The sequence below is a fragment of the Euleptes europaea genome, chromosome 5, assembly GCF_029931775.1.
Source record: "Euleptes europaea isolate rEulEur1 chromosome 5, rEulEur1.hap1, whole genome shotgun sequence".
Classification (NCBI taxonomy): domain Eukaryota; kingdom Metazoa; phylum Chordata; class Lepidosauria; order Squamata; family Sphaerodactylidae; genus Euleptes; species Euleptes europaea.
In genome coordinates, this window is record NC_079316.1 from 76,188,394 (window position 1) to 76,215,927 (window position 27,534).

The 27,534-nt window shown below is 44.5% G+C and overlaps 1 protein-coding gene across 1 annotated transcript in view; it reads right to left on the reverse strand.

Moving 5' to 3' along the window:
• Window positions 1-20,721, reverse strand: part of TCERG1L (transcription elongation regulator 1 like) — a 211,944-nt gene extending 191,223 nt beyond the window's left edge. Inside the window, exons 1-3 of the mRNA XM_056849627.1 lie at window positions 20,422-20,721; window positions 16,650-16,796; window positions 12,705-12,885 (exon numbers count right to left, since the gene is read on the reverse strand). Of these exons, the coding sequence (XP_056705605.1) occupies window positions 12,705-12,885; window positions 16,650-16,796; window positions 20,422-20,721 (628 nt within the window). The remainder of the gene's footprint in view (window positions 1-12,704; window positions 12,886-16,649; window positions 16,797-20,421) is intronic.
• Between the last annotated feature and the right edge of the window lie 6,813 nt (window positions 20,722-27,534).

Here is a 27,534-nt window from a genome sequence, read left to right on the forward strand (position 1 = left end):
GAAAGACGTATGGGCTCATAGTGGAGAAGAGGACACCCTTAGTGCCAGTCTACACTGTCCGAATAGTTACATGGTAAAGTTCTATTGGGACTGTATCATATAATTGTTTCTACATGTAAACAAGATTGGATGTTAGAAATTAAAAACAACAACAACATTCCATCATTTTGAACACTAGCATATGAAGGAGGAGGGAAGGAAGTCTGAGTCTATTCATAAGAACCTGGTTCTTATAAGTTGGATCCAAAGGTGCCCTTCCATATGTGCAAGTGACTGCTAATCACTGAATGATGGCTTTAACAGAGAACTAGAGCACTGCTCTAGTGAAACTAAATCCACATTTGTAGTTTTGTTTGTGCAAGTGGTTGTGCAATACAGTTGTGCCATACAGTTTCTTGATCCAGCAAAAGCCTAAGAACTGCGACAGAACTACCGATTATAGCACTGAGTGAAGTCTTCCACAAGCATTAGTAGAGCAGAGCTAGCATCCCTTTTCCTTCTATTCATGATCCTTTGGATCTGACCCATAATCTATTTTATTAAAATATATACTGCCTACCTGCATTTAATCAATCATAGTGTAACCACTGACTCCCAAAGAAAAGTCAGTTTATACTACGGGTCACGTCCAATGCACAGAGAATTATCTAACCTCTACAAGAAATGTCTGGGAGACATTATCCAGGGGTTTGGAGAAAGGCAGCATTAGAATAAAGATTGTACTAATCTCTTTTGCCTTCCCAGCAGTGTGGTGAGCCAATCAAACCTGTTGAACAAGTGTCTGGAGGCAGTAATGGGCTGAATAAGGGTCAACAAAATCCAGGCAAGACTCAAGTAATGTTGATCAATTATGCAGCCAATCCGAGTTTAAGGGGTTCATCTGCTTTGGATAGGGTTTCACTCTCCCCAAAGAAAAATATTCATAATGTGATGTTGCTCTTAGATCAATGCTTACAGGTATAGGCTCAAGTTGGCATGACAGCCATACTCTTTGTTTGAAAAGTAAGATCACTCAATAATGATCCCAGCATCGATCACAGCCCAGTTAGACAACTGTATGCACTCTATGTGGGGCTGTGACGGATAAGGGGTTAATCTGCAGCAAGAGCTGACAGACCAAGAGCGGGCGGAGCCAGAGAGATGATACTCTGAGCTCTGAGAGACAGAAACATTTGAAGCTTGGGACCCAGCCTGGATAGAAGGCTGTGATAGATTGGAAGCTTAGGAACCAGCCTGAGAGGAGGCTGTGAAAGGAGTCCTAAGATTGGAACCAGCCAGAGAAGGCTGTGATAGATTCAGAGCTGGGTGAGGAGATGGAGAAGACGCCAGACTGTACTCTGTGAACCTGAGGGGTTCTGTTAAAGCCAAAGCTATTGAAACACACAACCTGTGGGAGTGACAGGAGTGAGAGGACTGCGTTAGAGAGGGTCCATTCTCAGGTCACGAAGGGGAATTAAGTTTCTGAGGTAGAGCTATTCCGGTAGCAGGGAGGTGTGGAGGATTACAGCCACTGGTGTGGGGTAATCAGGGAGAGAACTGGAAGAGGGATTTTGGATACTTCCCCAAACTTCTGTGAGATCTCTGAGGAGGGAAAGGAACTCAAACTTCCTTTGCTCCTGTGAGCTAGGCTGGGGACAGAGTCTGAGAGTCTGAATCTGAGTAACAGTTCTGAGGGACAGAGCTAAGCTTGAAACTAAGAACTGAAGTAATTTGAGAGAAGAAAACATCTAAGCTATCTCTCTGAAGTACTCTTGTGTAGTTAAATCTGACTGTGAGTTTTCCCTCCAATTCTGCATTTTCCTTGAAAATCAATCTGTGAGTTCACTTCAATAAACTTCCCGGTTTTGTCTGTTTAAGTTAAAAAGCCTCTTGTGCCATATTTCTCTCTGAGGTAAACACTGGTGTGGGACTGGAGGAGAAGGAAAATAATCTCCTCACAAATATACTCAGGCCAACGCTTTTCCCTCAGCATATACGGCCGGGCTGAGAGAGTGGGATATTGAAGCGGTTGAAAGGGGGTGCGTCATAGGGGCTGCCTTTGAGAAATATTCAGAAACGTCTGTTGCGACTCAGAATGTGGAAACCATCCTGCAGAGATCATATCCCGCTGATACTTAAAGAACCTGATTGGTTGCCAGTTCATTTCCACACAGAAGTGCTGCTGTTTCTTTCATTTAAAGCCCTAAACCAGGAGTGCCAAGCATATGACCCCGGGACCGGATCCGACCCCTTGGGAGCTCTTATCCAGCCCTCAGGCCGAGGCAGTTGATCTCTGTAGCCTTGAGATCAGCACTAATCCCAGGAGAGCTCCAGTCACCACCTGGAGGTTGGCAACCCTAGCTGCCCCAGAGCATGTCAAATTGTGAAATGGCTGCTTTAGGGGGTAGAGCTCATCACAAAATATTGGGAGCCTCAGAAACATGATGAGAGGTTCCAAGCCAAGCATTCTCCCACAACTGAGGTAGCTCCTTCCAAACGGGCAGTCAGAATCGCACATGCATGGCAAAACAAACAAACAAACAAACAAGTTAGTGGAAGAAAACCAGGCTTGGCTCTTTGTTTTGGGGAAGAGATGCTGTTTTGTTTTCAGGTTCCAAAGGAAAGGGAAGCAGTAGGCTTTTTTCAGCAGCCAGACTGAGGCCACACGGCTTTGTCAGGGCTGCACAGGATAATCTTGGTGCTTTGCTTTGCTCCTCAGTCAACTGGTAGGGAACCACCTGAAGCTCCCTGTTTTTGTTTTGGATTTTCTCCCCAAGACACAAGAAGCAGGAGTAGGGTTGCCAACCTCCAGGTACTAGCTAGTGATCTCCTGCTATTACAACTGATTTCCAGCCGACAGAGATCAGTTCCCCTGGAGAAAATGGCCGCTTTGGCAATTGAAGCCTCCTTTGGCATTGAAGCCTCCCTGCCACAAAACCTGCCCTCCTCAGGCTCTGCCCCCAAAACCTCCCACCGGTGGTAAAGAGGGACCTGGCAACCCTAGGCAGCCACTCCCCCACTCTCAATCTGGGCTGACAAGCCCACTGTGGGAGCCACACACCCCCAGTCCTGATCTGGCCTGGTGAGCCCGCAATGGCATGTATGTCATATTCGGCCCTCATAACAAATTAGTTCGACATCCCTGCCCTAAGCAACCTGGGACCAGGGTACTTGAAAAACTGCCTATTCCATATGAACCTGCCTGTCAATAAAGATCACCATCAGAGGCCATACTGTGTGAGCCCCACCCACTGAAGTAAGGTGAGCGGCAGCCCACAATAGGGTAGCATGTTGACTTTGAATGCCAGCAGGAATGCCTCAGCTGTGTATTGTATTGTCGTCTTCATGATGGGTTGCCTGTTGTACTAAGTTAAGTTTTAAGTGCAAAGGAAAGACTTTTTATGTGTCTGGGCACTGGGTTAACATTAGTTCCTGAATTTTCTATGTGTACATAGAATACACCACTGAATTGTTCTTATCACCTCCTGCTGAATTGTTCCTATCATATCCCCTTTTTGCTACATTATTCTTGCAGCTTCGTGTTTTGCACTGTTTTCTCTGATTTCTCAATATTAAAAACAAATGTTTTAAATTGATTTTTGCAAGTTGCTTCCAACATGTTTTCTAAAATCCTTTTTCACTACCATAGAAAATGGGCTGGATTAAAACTGTGACAGATCACAGCTTTTCCCCCGTGTGCAGACAGAGAATGGCAAAGCCAGATTAAATCCAGACTCACAGATGCAGCTCCAACTCTCTAGCACCTAAATTATACCAGTTCTGTAATGTTCAGTAAAGGTTTCATGTTAGGGACCCAAATCCTACATAATCTATTCAGAGATTATGATCCGTTAAGCAATCAAGATTTAACAGACCAATGCTACCAAAATACTCCTTGAAAGATCTTACACTCTAATCCTTCCTGCTTCCTTGGGCTCTCCCATTCCCTTTGATTCTCTGCCATGTTACTATTCACTTCAACTTTAAAATAAATGAGATTTGGAGAAACGGAATAAACTTGTAAAGCTTCCAAGGAAGGAAAGAATAACACTAGCGGTAGTCACTCATCTTGAAACATTCAATTAAATATAGCTTTACTTGAAAATTAAAGATAAACTCCAGAAAGCCAAAAAAAACCAAAAAAAAATCCCACTTTATAGAGTTGGGTGGAATTCCAAAGTAACCCTGTAGGCCATGACCAATAAAGAGTTATCTAATGGATGGTGAGCTGTTCTTCTGGGCATGCCCTTTTTATGAGCAGATAAAAGAAGTGTAATAGAAAAGACATCAAACTCATCGTTCAATAATTTGGCTCCATATTGCACTCTGCAGTTCTAAGCATACCCCGTGTGTGTGTTAAGTGCGGTCAAGTCACTTCTGACTCATGGTGATCCTATGAATCCTTCAAAATGTCCTATCTTTAACAACCTTGCTCAGGTCTTGCAAATTGAGGGCTTTTTTTATAGAGTCAATCCATCTCTTGTTGGGGCTTCCTCTTTTCCTGCTGCCTTCAACTTTTCTCAGCATGATTGTCTTTTCCAGTGACTCTTGTCTTCTCATAATGTGGCCAAAGTATGATAGCCTCAGTTTAGGCATTTTAGCTTCTAAGGTCAGTTCAGGCTTGATTTCATCTATAACACACTGACTTGTTTTTGGGCAGTCCATGGTATCCATAGCACTCTCCTCCAACACCACATTTCAAAGGAATCTACTTTCTTCCTATCAGCTTTCTTCATTGTTCAGCTTTCACACCCATACATAGTAATAGGGAATATGATGGCATGAATTAAATTGATCTTTGTCAAAGGCTTTCACGGTCAGAGTTCATCGGTTCTTGTAGGTTATCTGGGCTGTGTGACCGTGGTCTTGGTATTTTCTTTCCTGACGTTTCGCCAGATGGCTTTCTGGAGTTTATCTGAAGATGCCTGCCACAGCTGCTGGCGAAACGTCAGGAAAGAAATGCCAAGACCATGGTCACACAGCCTGGATAACCTGCAAGAACCGATAAATAGATCTTGATTGCCAGTGACACATCCTTACACAACAACCTTTTCTAGCTCCTTCATGGCTGCCCTTCCCAGTCTCAATCTCCTTCTGATTTCTTGGTTGCAGTCTCCCTTTTGGTTGATGATGGAGCCAAGGAATAGAAAGTCTTGAACAATTTCAATTTCCTCATTGTCATCCTTAAAGTTGAGTAATTCTCCTGTAGTCATTACTTTTTTTCTTCTTGACGTTCAGCTGCAGTCCTGCTTTGGCACTTTCTCTTTTAAGTTTCAGCAGTAGTCATTTCAAGTCTTCACTATTTTCTGCCAGATGTAGTAGCATACCCTACCCCCCCACTTTTTTAAACAATCTCTCCCTTATACAGAAAAGATGCCTTGGTTGCGACTAGGAGAAAACAAACCATAACTTCTGGGTGATAAAAACAGTTATTATTCTTCTATCATTATTTTAGATAAACAAAATTCTAAGGATATATAATCCAGGTTTTGCAATCCACTTTTACCTTCCAAGATATAATGACCCATTATTCCTTCTTACAGTGAATACAACTTTCTGTTCCTGGGTGTTTGCAACTGCCAAATCAGGCATGTTAGTATTTGCCAACCTTCAATGGCTTATAATGAATGAGCAGTCTTTTCTCATTCACTCGGCTGCCACTCCAGTGGGGAAAAAATGCTAATTATGGACAGTGATACTCTTTATATCAATATTCTCAGTTTCTTGCCATGAATCTATATAAACAGAACCACAATCGTTATGATGAAAGATGTCACATTAAAAATAAATAAATGGTATTATCTCAGTATCTGTATTAATCCACAGCAATATACAGAAATTATAGATTTCAAATCTACCCAGTCTAGAAGGCCAAATGAAAGGAACAGAAGCTGCACACCAACAGTTCTTAGTGGATTGTGTGGTTTTATGCATAAAACAATTCAAGCCACCTTGAGGGGGAGGGGGCTGTGGCTCAGTGGTAGAGCATCTGCTTGGCATGCAGAAGTTCCCAGGTTCAATCCCCGGCATCTCCACTTAAAGGGACTAGGCAGGTAGGTGATGTGAAAGACCCCTGCCTGAGACCCTGCAGAGCCGCTGCCAGACTGAGAAGACAATATTGACTTTGATGGACCAAGGGTCTGATTCATAGGGTTGCCAGGTCCCTCTTCACAACCGGTGGGAGATTTTGGGGGCGGAGCCTGAAGAGGGAGGGCTTTGGGGAGGGGAGGGACTTCAATGCCATAGAGTCAAATTGCCAAAGCAGCCATTTTTCTCCAGGTGATCTGATATCTATCAGCTGGACATCAGTTGAATTAGCAGGAGATCTCCTGCTACTACCTGGCAGTTGGCAACCCTACTGATTCAGTATAAGGCAGGGTTATGTGTGTTCATGTGTTCACCTATAAAAACTAGAACTCAGCCATTCATCTTCTTTTAGCCATTGCAGAGCATCACTGCTCTACAGAAAACACTACTACAAACATTTTCTCAGCCTCTGTACCTCATGCACACTTTCTCACAGCCATCTTCCACTGCTCACACTGGTCATCTTTGATGGAGCAAGTGGGTTTAATTGGTGGATGTGATGGACAGGAGGCTGTCCTGCCCCTGAAGGGAAAATCAGCCACTCAAATAAGCCCATAGGAGTGCTGCTCCAGCATCCATTCACCGTCAAGAAGCGGGATGAGATGTTGGAAGGAACACACAAGAAACGGGAATTAAGTTCTGCCTCAGGGAGAGAGCAGTCACAGCTCAGATCTGACTCAGGAAAAAGAGCAGAGTGAAGAGTAGCTCTGTCTAGTAGTGTGGCAGAGCAGTGTAGCTCTGTCTCTGGGAGAGAAGAGAGTGCTAGATTGTTAGGCCTGTGAAGAAGAAGAAGAAGAAGAAGAAGAAGAAGAAGAAGAAGAAGAAGAAGAAGAAGAAGAAGAAGAAGAAGAAGAAGAAGAAGAAGAAGAAGGAGGAGGAGGAGTTGGTTTTTATATGCCAACTTTTTCTACCTTTTAAGGAGAAGCAAACCGGCTTACAATCTCCTTCCCTTCCTCTCCCCACAACAGACACCTTGTGAGGTAGGCAGGTTGGAGAGAGTTTGGAGATCTGCGACTAGCCCAAGGTCACCCAGCTGCTTGCATGTGGAGGAGTGGGAAAACCTACCCGGTTCACCAGATTAGAGTCCATCACTCTTAACTACACCATACTGGCTCTCTGAGCAGATGAGCAGACTTTGTATGATTTAGTCTGACTCTGGGGAAAGACTCTGGGGAAAGATATGGGTGGGATCCTGTGTGTGAGATCCAACCTAGTGGCTAGTCAATAAATGTCTGTTTGTGCCTGAAAACATTGTAAAAAAGCCTAACTGCTCTCTGAAGTCATAACCAGTTTAAATTTTTGTGCCTCAGCCAACTTTGGTGTTCATGTAGGGAGAGTCCCTTGAAGCTACACTGTGAATTTGGTGACTCTATGTCAAAAAATGCCCCCCCCCCCCAGGAGAACTTTAAAAGTACTTACTTTTCACAGTCTGTAATGGCCCATCCGTACCCAAGAGTCATGGGAAAACCCAGTTTCCCATGAATGCTTACAATTGCGCCAGCCCATTGCAAGAATTCATGGGAAACTGATTTTTCCCGTAATTCTTGGATGATGAAGTAGGCAGCCATTTCAAACTGTGAAATGTGAGTACTTTTAAAATTCTCTGAAAAAATCCCCATAGACTATAATGGGCCCGAATTTAAAGCCAAATACCATACTTATCAGTATGGACATTTGGCTTATTCTGGGTTTACCCCCCCCCCCCAAATCAGGCCCAATAAACCCAAACCCAAAATTTCTGGTTTTTTTTTTTTTGTTTGTTTTTGCACAACCCTACTGGAAATTGAGGGGAAAGCTTATAGTTCAAAATGAACTTAGATCCCAAAAAAACTTAGGAGGCTGTGTGCGTCCCCTCAGAAGGAAAAAAAAAAGGTTTGTCACAGTGGAGTTGCACAAAACCTACAGAAACATGGGCTCAGAAACAGCAGCAACTGATAGAAGTGTGCCAGTTTATACCAACTTGAGTGTGCAAGCAGAAGCCTTGAACCTGTGTTTCTCCTCCTAGAAAACCCTCATTGATGTGAACCACTCAAAACCTTTGGCTTCTCTAAGATTTATACATTTATTGTGATAGTCCTCAACCTCCACTTCTTTCTCTTTTCTTGATGTTCAAACCTTGATGTTCTTCAGAGTTCAAAAGAATACACATAAGAATGCATGAGGAGCTGCTCAATGAAACATGAGCTAACTCCGGCATCATATATAGGAAGTCCATCCAATGAGACTGGATCTTCCTCCGTTTGACTGTCTAGGTCAAAGATAAAACAGTTGTAATCTGAAAGCCGCTGTTTTCTCTGCACTGTATTCCACTCTTCCCTAATTCCAATTTAACTAGAGGAATGGGAGGGGGGATTCCAAAACTGGATTATGCACAGATCTTTCCATTCCTTCTGTCCATTTGTATCCCTCCTTCTACATCACCAATACACATGTGTGAACTGATAAAACACTGCAAAAAAAAAGAGCAACTTGGATGTGAATGCAGCGAAACTGACTTTATACAATGTTTTCCTGGTGTGCAGATGTGTTCCTGCATAATGGCAGATCATACAACAGCAAGCTATACAGACAAGTGTGTGTACAATCACATCAAAATTGTCTTTTCGAAGTGTTTCAGCAATGCATACATATGCTCTGGTAACACAGCAAAGGAAAAGACACTCATGAAAGCTTCAGTAAACCGCCAATATGTGGCACTCTTCATGAACTCTGGAGATCAAAGACCAAACATGGGAGAATTCTTAATGCGTCATTTCCAATTCAAAAAGGAGCCAAGTAAGTCAATATCCCCAAACCAGGGACAAATCAAATGAGGAGAAACATGGAACTAGCCCTTGTCTTGTCCCTCCCTTTAATTTCTCTTCCAGTACTTCAATCCACAGGAACTTTATATCAGATCAGCCAATATCTCAAATGCAGTAATCTTAATGCCTTAATGTCAACACCTGAATTTCAAGCGAGGATGCTGGTGTTACACCATCCACAATTCCCCTAAGGTCCTCCACAAACTATCCTACTCTAAAATGCCCTAAGATACTCCCCAAATTACTCTAAGAGATGTCCCCTATTTAGTAACATGCCCAGATAAGGTGTGGACTTAGTGGGTGTCCTCAAGAATTAGTGCCAAAATAATCACCCCCTCCTCTTAACTTCTATGTTGGGTTTCTTTGTTATATATAAAAAGAGAATGTAAGATCAATCACACCTATTAGTCCAAGAAAACAAAAATGCACATAGGAGTGAAATGTTACTTTGCACATGCCACAATAGATTTCAGTCCAGTGTTCTTGTGAAATCTGCCAGTTTGCTGGAATAACTAGTAATAATGGATTGTCACTGAGGTATAGACCACAATTCTCTTTCTCACCAGACAGGGATATATATGCAATCCTGTCCATCAGCATGCTAGTTTATGGTTTTTATAATCCACAGTAGAAGGCTGGACAGCACAATAGCAGATCAGTAGTCAATAATGGAAAGAAGAGAAGGCAGTTTATTGTAGCTATCTGAAAAAGCCATTAAACTCCAAGAATTATCTGGCTTGTTCTACATGTATCAATGCAAAAAATAAGAATTGTAGCTAATTAAAATAAGTATGTCTCGCTAACTGCCAAAGAACTGAATATTCCCCAACAATGAAATCCTGGGCTGCATGAGAAAATTATCTGATCTCATTGTATAAAACTACCCAGAGAAAATACAAGAACAGTGTAATAGCACAATACGTTTTTTAATTAAGAAAAAAAGTTGTAAAACCCAGACAGGGCAATTACCATCTGGTTATTGTTTGAAATACAATAATTTTTGATCATACCAAAGAGTAAAAGAAGCTGTAAAATCTTTTAAAATCCAAGAGGCTTGCTATGCATTATTTCCCATACTTACCTTTGTTCAGATGCCTTTTATTAGAATTGCCAATTAATACACTTTGGAGATCAATAAAATACAATTACAAACTCAGTGTTCTGAATGATATATCTTCTAGTACTTTCCAGATACAAAAAGTGGAAAGAGCTTATAAAGAAACCAGTTCCACCTAGCATGGATTCATACTGTACCTGAGATATGCAGATTTATGGAATTTATTTCATGCATTTTGTGGCGAGTCAGTTAGCTTTAATGAGTTGATGGATTAATTAACAGTCCCTGTTAATAATTATCTGCCCAGGCTAACTGGACTTCTAAAAATAAGTGTATGTCATTAACATTATGCAGAAAATCAGGTCAGCACTTCAGCACAATTTTTAACAGCAAGCTAAGCCGTTCAGTGAACCCAAGCCGAGTTTGAAGCTCAGGTCTACTGTGCATAAACCATCGGTTACCATAAGTGATGCTGAGTTTGGCATGTGGCAAAAGAGCCACATTATGACCCCAGTTTTCAGCTCAATGTACATAAAATGTGCCATAGCAAATGATTTCTCTATAAGGGTGGTGGTGGTGGTGGGGATAATGGCTTAAATCCTGCAGAAAATCTCTACTGATGGAAGAGATTTCTATCAGGGGAACAGGACTTCCTCTCCTGCTGCAGCCTCTCCCCACAATACTAGGGGACAGAGAAAACTCATGAAAAGTATGGGGGGAGTCAGATGCCTGTGACAGAGGTGGGGAAATCAGCAAATTTCTGTTCGATCCCAGTCGTCAGATTTTTGAAATCCAACGAGGATTTGTTTTATGTAGGATTGTGGGAGCTAATTTCACATGGTTTCCAATATCTCTGGAAAGCAAAACAGCTTTTCAGAAGATCCCTTGGGCTGAATATTGGTTTCACAACAGTAGTGGGTGACCTTTCAGCTATTTATCATATATGGCACCTTTTAATGTCCAGAAACTGCTGAAAGCATTTTAGGAAAAGTGGCATAGAAATCTGTTGAAGAAGGAGGAGGAGGAGGAGGAGGAGGAGGAGGAGGAGGAGGAGGAGGAGGAGGAGGAGGAGAAGGAGAAGGAGGAGGAGGAGGAGGAGGAGGAGGAGGAGAAGAAGAAGGAGGAGGAGGAGGAGGAGGAGGAGGAGGAGGAGGAGGAGGAGGAGAAGAGTTGGTTTTTATATGCCGACTTTCTCTACCACTTAAGGGAGAATCAAACCGGCTTACAATCACCTTACTTTCCCCTCCCCACAACAGACACCCTGAGAGGTAGGTGGGGCTGAGAGAGTGTGACTAGCCCAAGGTCACCCAGCTGGCTTCATGCATAGGAGTGGGGAAACAATTCCAGTTCACCAGATCAGCCTCTGCAGCTCATGTGGTGCAAATTCCCCCTGCCCCCTAAAAGCCAGGTGGCATTATTATTTCTTACTTGCCATACTCGTATCTCTTCCTTACGCAAAGGACCTCGGATTAGCATACACAGTACCACAGTTTGTCCTATTACAGCCTGTGTGGCATTGTGTTATTGTTTTTCCAGAAAGACAGCGGCCATTAATGCAGGGTCAATTTTGATGCTCGCTCAAAGTTCTTTTTTTAAACGGTACCTTTAAAATGCCTATTCAAGGTCCCGATGCAAAAGGAGAAATTCCACCCCCCACTCGCCTGCTCCTTCGCTCCTTCGTTTGCATAGGCATTGGCAATGGTCGTTTGCATAGTTAAGCCGCGTTTGTGATTTTTCATGGTTCTTTCAGTAAATGCTTCGGTGTGGGGGTGGAGCAAATACAAAAGGTCGCGTTAAAGAGGCTCTTAAGAAATGCGAAGCAGGTATGCGCCGGCTTCACAGTCACTTCCTGAATGATGGTTCAGCGTGGAAAACAAAAAAATATGTGGGGCACTTCAGCCTGGAATGCGCATAAAGAGCTAGTGATATGCCCAAAGGCTGAGGGGGGATTTGAACTCAGATCTTTCCTGTCTAGATCAGCACTGTGCACACTACATCCCATTGGCTTTATGGATTGTTGCAGATATGTGGATACCAAGAAGTAGATGTTGAGGACAATATAACAATATAGCTATACCCAGAAGTAGATGTTGAGGACATTATAACATAGGATACTACAAGCTCTTCATTTCTGTATCTTGCCAAAGGATTGGCACATGGCATCCACATTGTGTTAAGGGATCTCTCTGATGCTTAAAAAAAAGCTGTAACAGACTTTTAAGTTTGAGTTTGTTTTTATGGGACACAGTAGTACAATCCTTTCATGGGACACAGTAGTACAATCCTCTCAAGTGACATTGGCATCTCAAAATACACAGACTGATCATTGAAAAGTTTCTGTACCTCACTGGAAACAATCCTTTGCAAGTCTATGCAGAAGTCCCAGCGTTCTTAGGATTGCATCCAAAACATTCTTGCATATTCAGCCAAGTGTTCTCCTTGATATGTACATTTTCCACCTGGAGATTTGCATGGGGAGTGCATTCAGACAAGCATTACACAATGATACACTGTGTTAGTGTAATCCTAGTGTAAAACGGAGTTATTCCTGTCTAAGACTGTTGACTTCAATGAACACTAGGCGTAGCAAGATAAACTCTGCTTATGATAAACCTTGTATAATAAACTCTGCTTCATATGACAGCACTGTCACTCATCTGAGATGGCCGTCCCGCTTAACAACGGACATCTTTTCAGTTGGTTTTAGTAATACCATAAACAGGACAGAAAATATACAGCTCAAGCGGGGGGGGTGTAATTATTTATTTATAACTAACCTGGAATAGGCTGGGGGGTTAACACCATTGCAGGAAGAGGCCTGGGGGCAGCAGCTGGCCTAGATAAAGCCACGGCAACTTGATTTGTCATAACAAGAGGCTTCTCGTGTCCTTGGTAGATCCGTACTTCCTCAGGATGTATCCATGCTGAATCCAGACCAAATGCATTGTTTAAGTAGATCTGTCCAGAATGGGAGAAGGAGGGGGGGCAGAAATATATTTATGAGGCATAACACAATTCCACTGACTGCAGTTAGTTTCTTTAATATTCATTAGACCCTCCCATTATCAGATTGCCCTTGGCTGCCTAATTATCTGAATTCTCTGTGTCTCCCCAAGTTATCTGATGTCAGTACAAGCCATCGTCAATAACACTGTCAAGACAAATGTATCTTACATACTACAGAGTAGAAAATAACTGCAGTGATAGTTTTTTTTTTTTTGAGGGGGATAAAGCTGGGGTACAGTTTTTGGTGAGTGCCTGCCTGGCTTTAGTAATGCACGGGAAAATCTGTTTGATTCCAGTGAGTTTTATACATGAAGGACCCAGGGACAGTGGCTTACCTTTTTAGACTATGGCCTTTTATGCATGGCTGTTTCCCTCACGGTCACCCCACTGAGAACTTCAGGTCTTTGTTTTGATTATGCATGCTGTTTCCGACCATCAGAGGTCACCTCACTCTCCCCCTGCGTTTCTGCATGTTTTGCCCACATTTTCAGGGACCTGTTTTATCTCAAATTTGAAAACATGGAGAGACACAAGGGGAGAGCGAGACAACCTCTGGCAGTCGTGAGAGGGTGACCACGAGGGAAACAGCCATGCATAAAAGGCCCATATTGTTTCCCTTAAATGAAATAAAACTACTCACTTGTAAGAAGCAATTTGCAAGGTTCGAAAGCACTATGGGGAACATTTTTGAACTCAGGATAGTTTTCAACTAAATTGTAATTTGTTCTAGTGTTGGTGTTGGTATTGAGGTGGTACTTTTGTTGGAGGAAGAGACACTTTAGTTGGAGAGAGGCTCCTTAGACTGGAGGAAGGCTCCTTGGAGAATGGTTGGATCCAGCCCATTATATAGAGCAATCAAAGCAATGTTTAATCTTGTTTAATACAAACAAGAGTTAAATGTATTTGGCTGCACAGCTGCTCTGTTAAAACCGACTGAATTTTGCTACAGCCTTCTGTTGAAGCGAGCCCGCCTCCTTGAAGAAGAGTTGGTTTTTATATACTGACTTTCTCAAGCTTTTAAGGTGTCTCAAACTGGCTTAACAATCTCCTTCCCTTCCTCTCCCTACAACATACACCTTGCGAGATAGGTGGGTCTGAGAGAGTTCGGAGAGAACTGTGACTAGCCCAAGGTCACCCAGCTGGCTTCATGTGGTCAAGCGGGGAAACAAATCCAGTTCACCAGATTAGAGTCCGCCGCTCATGTGGAGGAGTAGGGAATCAAATCCGGTTCTCCAGATTAGAGTCCACCGCTCTTAACCACTATGCCATGCTGGCTAACAGTGCATTCCTAAGGAGAGTCACTTCAGTCCATTCATTTCAATGGTCTTAAGACTGAAGTAACTCTCCTTAGGAATGCACTGTAAGTGTCCTCTTTGCACGTTCCAAAGTCCTTGTATTTCTCAAGTACCACTACAAGGACTTAGAAGCAAATGGCCAATGGTGGGAGCTTTTGAGTCTCCAGACTCACATATGCCCTTTTCTCCTTGTGACAGGCAAATGAACAGGTGGCTACATCCTAACCCTCCATGCTGTTTTCTCCTTCTCAAATCACCCAATGGAACCACTATTGGCTCCTTTTTGTGAAATCAAATTGCTTATGTAGCGGCACATCAGTTCTGCAGTGGAACCAGCAGCTGTTCCATAGGGAGATATTAGGAGGAGAAAACAGCCCCGAGGGGAATGCTGCAGCCTCTTCTGCCCCTGCTCCCCAGTCATTTAGAGAAAAGGGCCCATGTGAGGCTGGGAGGCACAAAACTCCCTTTGAATGTCTGCTTCAAAACCTTTGTGTTGTTGCTCAGCAAACACATGGGTTTTGGAAGAAGAAGAAGAAGAAGAAGAAGAAGAAGAAGAAGAAGAAGAAGAAGAAGAAGAAGAAGAAGAAGAAGAAGAAGAAGAAGCAGCAGCAGCAGCATTGGTTTTTATATGCTGACTTTCTCTACCACTTAAGGGAGAATCAAACCAGCTTACAATCACCTTCCCTTCCCCTCCCCACAGCAGACAACCTAGGAGGTAGGTGGGGCTGAAAGAGTGTAACTAGCCCAAAGGTCACCCAGCTGGCTTCATGCGTAGCAGTGGGGAACAAATCCAGTTCACCAGATTAGCCTCTGTCGCTCATGTGTAAAAGTAGGGAAACCAAGCCGGTTCTCCCAATTAGCATCCGCCGCTCATGTGGAGGAGTGGGGAATATAACCTGGTAACATGTAAAGAAACTCTTAGGGAACTGCTGATATATCTAAAGAACTGTACAACTGGTTACATGTACCAGACAGAGTCTCAGCTAGTGTTACTCCAATCGCAGCCTTTCATGCCAAACTGTTTTTATCACAATGCGGGGAGGAGCACATTCAAAAGCTATTTGTAATAAGACACAAAGGTCTACTGATTGAAGATGAAAAATCTAAAACTCCACTAGGCATGCCCCAGCTCTGGATCCAAGTTCATTGTGTCCCATCCATAATCCATAGAATCTTCAGGAACATTTTATTTTGGGAACAGGATTATGCATCTGTCTGGATCTTAATATCAGACCTTTCATAGTGAGACAAAGCCTATAAAACCCTGACATTGTCTCAGTCAATTGTGGTATGTCAGAAAATGAAAACTAATGTGCAGGTGGACACACAGTACTACCTTCATGGGACTCAGCTGACTCTACACATGGAGGATTGCTAGCTTGAAGCCATCCCTATTTCACAAGCTTGCTACCCATACATAACTGAAGAACAGAGTCAGAAATAGGCAGGAAAGAAGCTAGCCTTCCATGTACAAGTGCTTGAAAGAAGCAATTTGCCACATACATCCCAAGATGGCAGAGAACTGTGAGAGGACTGTACAAATAAGCCTGAATTGGTTCTAATACCCGGACAGGGCTGGAATATAATCCTCTCATAACCTCAGAAGTGTTATTAGAGTCCACCTAGGCCTATGTTCAACTCCAGATAAGTTGCCATCGCTGAGGCCTTCAGAGTAAGAGGAAATGGCAGCCAAGCTTCCCTCTGTTGCTCATCCTCAGCTTTAACTTCTCATGTAATTTGTATTGGAGTTTGACTCTTATGAGCCATTTTGAAGCCATTTTATACCTGAAAAGCAGAATAAAATATTCTAGCAGGGGTGGCTGGAAAATCTGGATGACTTTCTGGCCAATGAGCTACCAGCAGCCAAGTTCCATCTGGGCTACGTTTGGCTTCTTATAATGTACTATATGACTTGGGCATGGACAGAGACACAATCCCTTGGGTGCGAGTCAAAGGTCAAGAGTAAAAGGGTTCTTGACTTTTGTCCCTCAAGTTACAGCCAGCGTCCCCTGGATGAGTCAACTATGGAGTCCCTATCAGTCCTACATGTCTTGTTCTCTTTACAAATGGCAGTCTTTAAGCAGAGGCTGGACAGACACTAGTCTGATCCTGCATTAAGCAGGGAGTTGGACTAGGATGGCCTGTATGGCCCCTTCCTACTCTATGATTCTATTTATTGTTTTTGTCTGGTTAATTTATATTGTATTTTTCATTGTTCTTGTGAGCCGCTTTGGGTCCCTTTGAGGAGATAAGCAAAATATCTTGTTTGTGTGTGTGTGTGTGTGTGTGTGTGTGTGTGATTAGTGCAGCTGCTTGCATCACTGTAGCTATAGCATACTAAGGTTTGATTTTTAGAAGGTATATTTCCCAAACTTCGCTGTAAAAATTAAAAAAAAAGAATGAGGAAACCTTTAAACTTACTTTGCAATTTGGTAACCTCTTTTCTATCCAACTTTTCCCAGAATGAGGTGGCCCAGTAGCTGTATACACATGGGGAAACAGAGGAACAAACTCCAAGTTCGACGAGGGTGAAAATCCAATGACTGGGGAATGAGTTCCAAACATCCACTAAAAGAAAAATTTGTAAATATCAAGAGTATGCTCCAATAAATCAGTCCATAAAATGTTGCCTTTTTATTGATCAAGTTCTAATTTATATTGCCAATCTGTACCTGCAAGTGCACTATACGGAATTGCCCTGCATGCTAATTTACTGTTTATACATCAGATCTGTGCTAGAATACCCATAATACGGCATGTCTGTGGATCAAATAAAGATGCACAAAATCTAACACATTATATTAAATATAGCAAACATTGTAGGTCAATAGAGCCAAAAGCCTTGCTAAACTGGCGTGGATATAAATGACAGTGCAATGATAAGAAAAGGTATTCAGAAATAATTCAATGTGTCCGATCCATAATCCATCCATAATCCAATAGGGATTGTGTGTGTATGTGTTAAGTACCATCAAGTCGCTTCCAACTCATGGCGACCCTATGAATCAATGTCCTCCAAAATGTCCTATTTTTAACAGCCTTGCTCAGGTCTTGCAAATTGAGGGCTATGGCTTCCTTTATAGAGTCAATCCATCTCTTGTTGGGTCTTCCTCTTTTCCTGCTACCTTCAACTTTTCCTAGCATAATTGTCTTTTCCAGTGATTCTTGTCTTCTCACAATGTGACAAAAGTACGACAGCCTCAGTTTAGTCATTTAAGCTTCTAGTGTCAGTTCAGGCTTGATTTGATCTATAACCCACTGATTTTTTTTTTTTTTTACGGTCCAGGGAATCCGCAACACTCTCCTCCAAAACCACATTTCAAAGGAATCTACTTTCTTCCTATCAGCTTTCTTCATTGTCCAATAGGGCTTACTCCAGTTTAACTGTGTATAGAATTGCACTGTGAGTCTTAGAGTGACTTCAGAAAGCTATTCTATTCGAATTCCTAGAGATAGAGTCATTTTCATTCATTCATATCCAGCCTTAGCTTCATCATGGCCTATTTTCCATCCCATTTTGTGCTACCTAACACCTTACTTGGTGATGCTGGCACATCTGACAATATTAGATGCCGTGACTATAGTCATGACAGTAGTGCTGGTGTGATGTCCTAAAACCGTTCGATCTCAGTGACAGGAGGGATCTACAGGTCCTTTTCCTTCACAGGGGTAGCATCACATCCTAAACTTGTTGTTTGCCTGCACAGTGACTCATAGCACAAGACTGTTATAAACCAGTCCCTCCGATTAATCTTATATTCTTAAACGCATCCAGGCAAATGACAGGTAACACCAACAGACTGTAACTTTTTTTTTTTTAAGATTCCAAGAAATCTCACTTTCAACAAGCAAAATTTTTTAGCGTAGCAAAACATACTAATCACTCCCCCACAATCCTTGTTGTTTTAAAACACACATGTACATCCATGCTAGGAGAACATCCCTGCATTTTTCCCTAATTTCACAGTTCTGCAAATGGATTAATTTTCGTTCACTACTGGAGTGTGTGCTTTCACCCACCATCAGGATTTATTCCCACAGACTACTGAGTGCCAGGAAACGCTTCTCACTTTGACATTTCAATAAAAAAGCTGGAAATCATCCAAAGAACTTAGAGCCCAAAATTTCAAATAAAACAATATTCAATCTCTGTTGAAGAATTAAACACCATCCATTTCTAACATCAAAATTAGCATAGTCCGTGAAAAATAATGCATGTGTTAAAATACTCAAGGCTCATTTCCAAGCTGAACATCCACTGTTATTTTTTTTTACCATTTGCCTTACAATCCTGATAAATAATTGAAATGTTCATATCAGAAGTGCTGATGACATTTATTGCTTAAATGAATATGTGACAAGAACAGTTAATGTCTGTTAAGGAACAACGAAGACTATCACAGCAGAAGACACCGAATGTAATGGCTTATGTTAGCATTTTCCTTATGTATTTAGCAGACATCATCACGACAAATTCAAAACGATGAGAAGGGGGGTAATCCTAATGAGCAGAATCGTCAACAGCCAGCCAGCTTCTTCCATAATTAAAATAAATATTCTGTACATTTCCAAACATGAAGGGAAACCCAAGTTCTTAGATGCTAAATACCTCTAGTGGCAGCATCCTGACACAACACCTTGGAGGGGGGGAGAGGGATGTTGCAATGCATCTTGTTTTAAAACAACCCTATTACACACCTTGAGAAATTCTGATGGTGCATGCACAAATACTGTAAAAAGTGACATGGATTTAATGAACACATTGGTTCGTCCAAAGCACCAATATTTTAAAAGAGAAGGGGTTTTTTTTGTCTTCAGATGGTAATGACAATTGGTTGCAATATCAGAACAGTTTTGTGTAGCTTTTATTTCAACAAGCTCTATCAAAGGCTCCCAGTTACACAGAAGGTTATTTGCTGTATGGAATAAACACTTCACTGTGGATTAAAAAAAAAAAAAAAAACAGCCTTTAGATCACTGGCCAGTGTGTGTATTGGGATTCATCTGCAGTAGGTTCCTGCCACGCAGCTCTTTTGACTTTCCCACGGTAAACACTTCCAAATGTGCCCTGAATGTTCAAAACGAACATCACGCTGCTACTGTAACATACGTGACCCCACTTTTCATACCAATATCAAGATATCAACAGGAATGAGCAGTAAGGGAAAAGAAGAGCTCACAAGTGCAGTCCAGCGGAGTCGATGGATTGCAATAGGGTAAATGAGCAGAGGATAGCCTCTGACACATCCGAAAACTGCAACCTTGTTACAGAAGCAGTGTTGTTGTGGAGGGGGGGGGGAGTATTTTGTAGACATCTGCGTGTGTTTAGCTCAAAAAATTGAACGCCGCTTACGAGTGAGAAGGAAAGACCCCGGCGTTAGGGGTAGACTCGCATTAATTGTTAATGTGGCCTCTGTCTTTCTCTCTCGCCTCGTCCTTGAGGGCCAATTATGCCCGGGGAGGTTTTGCCTCGGACTTGCCACTCTTTAGATGCCCATTTCCCCCATCCAAATGCTCCAAACTCAACAACAAGCCCCCATGCAGAGTTCTGAGGATTCAGAGGGGCGAAATGTGCATGCAGAGAGCGGCCAATCCAAGGCAAAGCCTCCCGTGCATAAATGGCCTTAAAGTCTGGGGGAGCTGCGGCGCAGTCCCGGACCGGAGGCGCAGACAACACGTCCGCCGGCAGGGAGATCTGCAGGCGAACTTCAGCACCACGGCGCGCCGGACAGCGACCGAAGTTGCTCTCCCTTCGCTCTCGCTCGGCCGCCGCCTTTGCTAAGGCTTCCTCGCAGGGAAAAGTCCTCTTCCCCCATCGGCGTCGTTTTTTAGAGATCACGGGAAGAACGGGGGGCAAACGGGGAATCACGGGCCCTTTATGCACGGGAGGTTTTGCCTTGGGTTTGCCGCTCTCTCGATGCACATTTCCCCCACCTGAATTCTCAAAACTCTGCCTGGGGGCCGATTGTGGAGTTCGGAGAATGCGGATGGGGGAAAATGCGCCTCTACAGAGCGGCACATCCGAGGCAAAACATCCCGTGCATAAAGGGCCACGAAGTCGATCCATGCCTATACGCCTATTAAATAGATATCTCCTACGCTTTTTGCAACAGGGTCCTCCTCAAGCACCGATAAAACGGTAAAGAAAGAAACGGGGGGGGGGGGAATGAAAGAAAAAAGGGCGCCTCCTTACCTGCCCGTTCAGAAAGGGGAGCTGGTGGACGGCGGAACGGCGCTCCGGGGCCATCAAAGGCAGGAAAGGATCGCAGGGAAGTTGCCAGCCCGAGACCCCCTGGAGCAGCGGGGCAGGGGGAGGAGGGGGCGGCGAGGAGAGCAGCAGGGGAGGAGGGGGCACCACGCCGCCGCCGGCCCCCCCGATCCGAAAGAGCCCCGCCGGGCTCGGGGCCATCCAAATCCAGGGAGGCGCCGGGGGCTCGGCGCCGGCGGGCCACAGGCGAGGCTGCCGCCGCTGGGCTCTCGGCCCCGGGAGCATCCTACATCTTACGGGGCGACCCCACCGCTCGCAGGGGGCAAGGCAGCCGACGGCCACAAGGCGGGCGGGCGGGCGGCTGGGCTCCGGGGCGGCTGCGGCGGGACCGCGATGCCCATCGGTCCCCCCCCCCCCGCCTCCACTCTCCGAGGCGGCGGCGGCGGCGGCAGAGGCTCCCGAGCCGGCTGGGGCTCCGCTTCGTTCTCCGGCGCGGCCGAAAGCGCCGCCCCCTCGCGGCCCCTCCCGCCTGGCCACGCCCCCCCCCCGCCGCCGCCGCTGCCGGCGGGGCTGGCGATGGTGGGGTGGTTGCAGGGAGCTTGGGACTTGGAGGGGAGGGGCTGTGGCTCAGTTGGTAGGGCCTCTGCCTGGCGTGCTGACGGTCCCGGGTTCAATCCCAGTTGAGAGGGACTAGGCGAGGAGGGGAGGTGGTGGAGCCCCTCCGGCTTCTCGCGGCCAGCCCAGAGCCCGACGCAGCCTGGCCCGGCGCGCAGGCGGGGGTGGAAGGAGCGCCCCGCAGAACCGGCCAGGGCCGGGAAGACGATCTGCATGAATGGCGGGGCGACAGAACAATCGGGGAAAGTGAACGAGTACAAATAATGGGGCGCCAGCAAAGATACGGGCGGGGGGGGGGGGGGCTTGGGAGGGAGGAATGGGGGAAAAAGGAAAGTGAGCAAGAATAATAATGGGGCGCCAGCAGGCTTCATTTGAGCCAGGGAGGGGCTGTGGCTCAGTGTTAGACTGCTTGGCAGGCAGAAGGTCCCAGGTTCAATCCCGGGCATCTCTAGTTCAAGGGACAGGCAAGTAGGCAAGTAGGTGATGTCAAAGACCTCAGCCTGAGACCCTAGAGAGCCGCTGCTGGTCTGAGTAGTCAATACTTACTTTGAGGACCAAGGGTCCGATCCCCGGCGTCTCCAGTTCAAAGGACCAGGCAAGTAGGTGATGTCAAAGACCTCAGCCTGAGACCCTGGAGAGCCGCTGCCGGTCTGAGTAGATAACACTGACTCTGATGGGCCAAGGGTCTGATCCCCGGCGTCTCCAGTTCAAGGGACCAGGCAAGTAGGTGATGCCAAAGACCTCAGCCTGAGACCCTGGAGAGCCGCTGCCTGTCTGAGTAGATAACACTGACTTTGATGGGCCAAGGGACTCATTCTGTATAAGGCAGCATCATGTGTCCACGTGTGAGCTTGAATTTACCAAGGTTCAGTCTCGAAGTGCCTCTGAACATGTGCAGAGCCCCTTTACTACACCCAGTCCCAAAGTCATCAGAAGAGAAGGGGGGGAGGAAAGAGAGAGAAGCAAGAGAGGACCGAAGAGAAAACAGCAATTACAAAGGGGTGGGGAACTGTGAGGAAGGATGTTCAAGGAGGACAAATGTAAGCATGCTTCCTTTGATTTAGGCAGATGATTACAGTCTTTTATGCATGGCTGTTTCCCTCACGGTCACCCCTCCAATTACTTTGGGTCTATGTGTTGATTATGCATGCTGTTTCTGACCGTCAGGGGTGGCCTCGCTCTCCCCCTGCATTTCCCCTCAATTTTGCCTCGGTTTTTCAGAGACCTGTCTTATCTCAAATTTCAAAACACGAGGAAATGCAGGGGGAGAGCAAGGCGACCTCTGATGGTCAGAAACAGCATGCATAATCAACACATAGACCCAAAGTAATCGGAGGGGTGACTGCGTGGGAAACAGCCATGCATAAAAGACCCAACACTGCCGCATAAACTGATCTCATGGGGTAGTTTTGGACACCACTGAGAAGAAACTACAGGAAGCCCAAAATGCTGGATGGGGGCATTAATTTCTCCTGCCCTCACACGAACGTGTGTGTGCTGCCCTCCTTTCTGGGGCTGGCACATATCCCTGCAAAGGGAAGAGTCACTTTACCATTCAGATGTTATAGCAAAAGCGTGACAGACATTTACAGCCTCTCCCTATCATCAAAGCTCTGCCGCCACTTATTTTCAATTACGCACAGCTTTTACACATTATATTTTGAGATGTCCAGTCTTTGACAAGAGTGATGCATTGTGTTTCACCTATGGCAGGTCCTCATTCTTCTTTGCATCCTTTTGGATTTCTCACCAGCACCCAAGTGGTGAGGATGAGGTAGGAAAACTGAGGGATTACTCCTGTTAGGGGATGGGCTGTGGCTCAGTGGTAGAGCATCTGCTTGGCATGCAGAAGGTCCCAGGTTCAGTCCCCTGCATCTCCAGTTAAAGGGATTAGGCAAGTAGATGATGTGAAAGACCTGTGTCTGAGACCCTGGAGAGACGTTGCCAGTCTGAGTAGACAACAATGACTTTGATGGACCAAGGGTCTGATACAGTATCGGGCAGCTTCACGTGTTCAAACAAAATGAAGGTTGGACAGGCACAGTTGTCATACAGTGGGTAGGAAGGGTGTGTGTGGGAAGTGAGATGATGTCCCTGCTTCTGTCTGAGTTATCATAGAAACATTAAAATACAAGAGCAGATATTGTCACATGAATGCATCTCCATGGAGGCAACCCCGCTGGGGTAGGAGTGGAGTGACAAGCATTACTAATAACTTCTAGATCATTTTCTGTATGCAAAGCAATTTAAAAGCCTCATCACAGTCAACTATAGAGGAGCGACATAAGGTAGGCCATGGACATGCTTGGTTCCTCAGTGGAACAGGCTTACTTGGGAGGTGGTGAGCTCTCCTTCCCTGGAGGTTTTTAAGCAGAGGCTAGATGGCCATCTGTCAGCAATGCTGATTCTATAACCTTAGGCAGATGATGAGAAGGAGGACATCTTAGCTATCTTCTGGGCATGGAGTAGGGGCCACTGGGAGTGTGTGGGGGAGGTAGTCGTGAATTTCCTGCATTGTGCAGGGGGTGGACTAGATGACCGTGGTGGTCCCTTCCAACTGTATGATTCTATGCCTTCCATTCCAAAGCTGCAGAACTGAGGAATACTCTCTGACTGAAGACTATATAGTGAGGCCTTGGCTTAACTGCCATTATTCCATTTCTGTGTCCAAGTTCTAGTTCAGTGATACCCGTTTTAACTTGTGTTGGGATAATAAGCATGTCACCAAGGATTGATTCACACACACAAAATAAATTGCATTCCACATAAAAGAGTCCCAACTACCCCCCTCAGGTGCATGTTCATAACATGTGAAATAGACAATCTTGTATATAACCCAGTTGCAAAGAACATGGCAGTGAGGAAAGGCCAGCCATTAGCACCAACACTTCTGTCTATATCCGTTATCTCATATTCACACATTACAGTTGTCCCTGTGAGCTCTAGTTGTATCACTGCTTCCAGTAGGACTTGCAGCACAATATTTTTAATTTTTTACTTCTAAATCCTACTAAATCCAATGGAATTAGGGTTGCCAGGTCTGAGTTGGGAAATACCTGGAGATTTTTGGGGTGGAGCCTGAGAAGGGCGGAGTTTGGGGAGGGGAGGGCCTTCAATGCCATAGAACCCAATTGCCAAAGTGGGCATTTTCTCCAGGTGAACTGATCTTTACTGGCTGGAGATCAGTTGTAACAGCAGGAGATCTCCAGCCAGTACCTGGAGGTTGGCAACCCTAAATGGAATGCACACCCGAGTAAGCATGCATAAGATTTCAGCTGTAGTTCCAATTCAAGATGAAACCTGTGGGCACAATCCAAATCGGGACATTCACTGAAATTTATGTATTTAGAAAGGGGGGGAAGCATGCTGCTTCTCTGGGGAACCTGCCCAAAGTAGCTTATAAAATAAAAGATTAAAAATATAAAACATTAAAAATTGTTCATTACAATCCATCATTAAAAAACCCCAGCCAGAATAGAAACAAAGATTATTGAGAAATGAATGCAAATTCTGCCAATGCACCCTTGTGTTCCCATTTGTTTTAATGGTGACGATGCAGGAGGAAGACTGAGCGCACTGTTCCCTTAACACAATCTACTGTTCATTGGCAAGGAATACCAGTCCAAGTCTTTGACATTAAGATTTGAACACTCTCAGATTGTACTTCCCATCTATTTCACATTTTTAGAAAAAAAAGAAAATAGCCATCCCCTTCTAACATAAGAACATAAACCAATATTTCTTATTCGATAATCTATTTAATTGTAAGATAAACTTCCTTTTGGATGTTTAACTTAACGAGGGCATATAAGAGAGCCGCACTACAGGCTTCCCCTCTCTTCCCTCCAGCAAACCATTCTGGGCAGGCGGCTCAAAAGGTCAGAGACAGCTAACCTTAACTGACACTTGCCAGGGGACTTCTTTTCTCAGCTACAATATCTAATTCAGAATACGACATTGAATATGATTGGGAGGATTATCTTTTCTGTTACATTGGGTTTATTACTTCTGACTTCCCTCTTTGCTTTCTGCTTTGAACTTCTTCTTTTTAAAAATGGACTTCTTAACTTCTGACCTCTTTTATCAAGCCATTAGAGAATGCAGAGCTGGGTCATATCGTTGAGGCTCCCCGCCTTTCAGGACACCCCAGGAAAGGGAAGGTCATATTGGCCCCTGGCACCTTAGGCAGGGGACAGATAACATGGGGAAAGGGAAATTGGCTGTGATGAGATGGAAGTGCCCATAATTACCATGTATGATCAGGTACATGTGTATGTGAATAGGGCACTTTCTAGTTTAATTCAAAATTCACAATAGGGCAGCCTGAGCAGAATGAAGAAGACCTTTCTTCCGCTGCTTCTCTTTCCTGGTAGCTGCTAGCCTGTTTTATGACTAAGTTAAGAGGAGGAGGAGAGTTGGTTTTTATATGCCGACTTTCTGTACCACTTAAGGAAGAATAAAACCGGCTTACAATCATCTTCCGGTCTCTTCCCCACAACAGTCACCCTGTGAGGTAGGAGAGGCTGAGAGAGTTCAGTGAGAACTGTGAGTAGCCGAAGGCCACCCAGCTGGCTTCATGTGTAGGAGTGGGGATATCAACCCGGTTCACCAGATTAGCGACCACCGCTCATGTGGAGGAGTGGGGAATCAAACCCGCTTCTCCAGATTAGCCGCTCCTAACCATCGCTCTTAACCACTACACCACGCTGGCTGCACAGACTGGGAAGTTCCACATGGAAAAGATTTTATGTGTTGGCCAAGTTGCCCGTGCAATTGTTGGTCCATTAATATTTGCAATGATGGTTTCACACAGCACGCCAATAACTTTTTTTTGGGCCCTCAAGTCACAGCTGACTTACAGGTTTTCAAGGCAAGAGAGGTTTGGAGGTGGCTTGCCATTGCTTGCCTCTGCCTCATGGTATTCCTTGGAGGTCTCATGGTATTCCTTCGAGGTCACCCATCCAAATACTAGCCAGGGTCAGGGCTGAGAATGTGTGACTGGCCCAAGGTCTCCCAGCAAGCTTCCATGGCTCCAGTGGGGATTTGAATCTGGGTTTCCCAGGTCTTCGTCTGACACCTTAACCACTACGATATGCTGGCCCACACACCAGTAACTAGAAGAAGAAAAAGCAATGAAACCATTGGTGTACTGGCTAAAAAATAATTTATTCAACTTGACAATCTTTTTGCATTTCATCTATGCGTCATCGGGGATCTCTAAAAGCATACAAATATAAAAAGTTCCCAGAATGATAGACACATGTATCATCTAAATTGAACATATTTAAAAATAATTTTTAAAAGGCAGTGGTAGCTGACTATGAAAGAATCTAGTTGCTACATTGATGTCCCACTACACTGACTTCTGGCTATTGGGACATCAATATATCAACTATATTTTTAGATGGTCAGCTGCTACTGCCTTTTAAAAATTGTTTTTAAATGTGTTTTAGACAATACATGTGTCTATCATTTGTTAGAATTTGTTATATTTGCATAGTTTATCCCCTTGACAAAGCATAGATAAAACGTGCAGGGATTGTCAAATTGAACACATGATTTCCCCCACTGCACCATTTTCTTTTTTTTCCTTCTCCCCCGCATTTTTCTTGTCCTGGTGTGGTTGTCCTTTCATATAAGATGCAGACTGCATCCATTCTCCCGTGCTGCTGCCATGCTGTCATGATTCTCCCCCCACCCCATTGGGGGGACTGCATGCATAACTGCTGTAGAATATCGCAATACTGCAATCCTATTAATTAATTGGGGGGGGGCACATGCCTAGCACTGCTGTTGCTTGATTAAACACTGGAACCCTTCTTCAGCATGTGGAATGATCCTCTTGAGTGACTCATAGCAGAGTCACTCAAGACGGAATGGTCTCAGCTGAGACACCAGACGAAGATGCATTCACCGCCTCCTTAAGGGATCAATGGCCACATCCGCAGAAGAGAACAGACAGTTCCAAAGCTGATGGGGGCAGAGGAATATTTGAAGGTTAGCTTCTGGGCAGCAGCAGTAGTGGAAGGTGACAATGGCGGAGGATCTTTCATAGACAACAGCAGTGCCACTACAGCTAACCCTGGTTAGCACTGCGCAGAAGGCCAATGGTAAACCACTTCTGACCAACCTTTACTTTGAAAACCCTATGACGAGACAAACACAAATAGCTCCATTGTAGACAAAATAAAATAATAATAAAGAACGAGCACGAAGCACCTGAGAACTTCCCTAAGTATTCACACACACACACACCCATATCAGCCAGAGGGCACACTTATAACAGGTAGAAAGGAGGAAATTGGGAAGTTTTAGGGAAAAGATATACAACCTTAAAGGTCTAGAGAGGTCCAGGGATAGACACAGTGGAGGTTTGAGGAGCAGAGCGAGGAACCAGCACAGCAGGGAGGAAAAGCCTACAAAGTGCAGTAAGGGTTCTCAGAAGGAAACCAGAGTGCTGACCAGCAGAGATATGGAACTCTC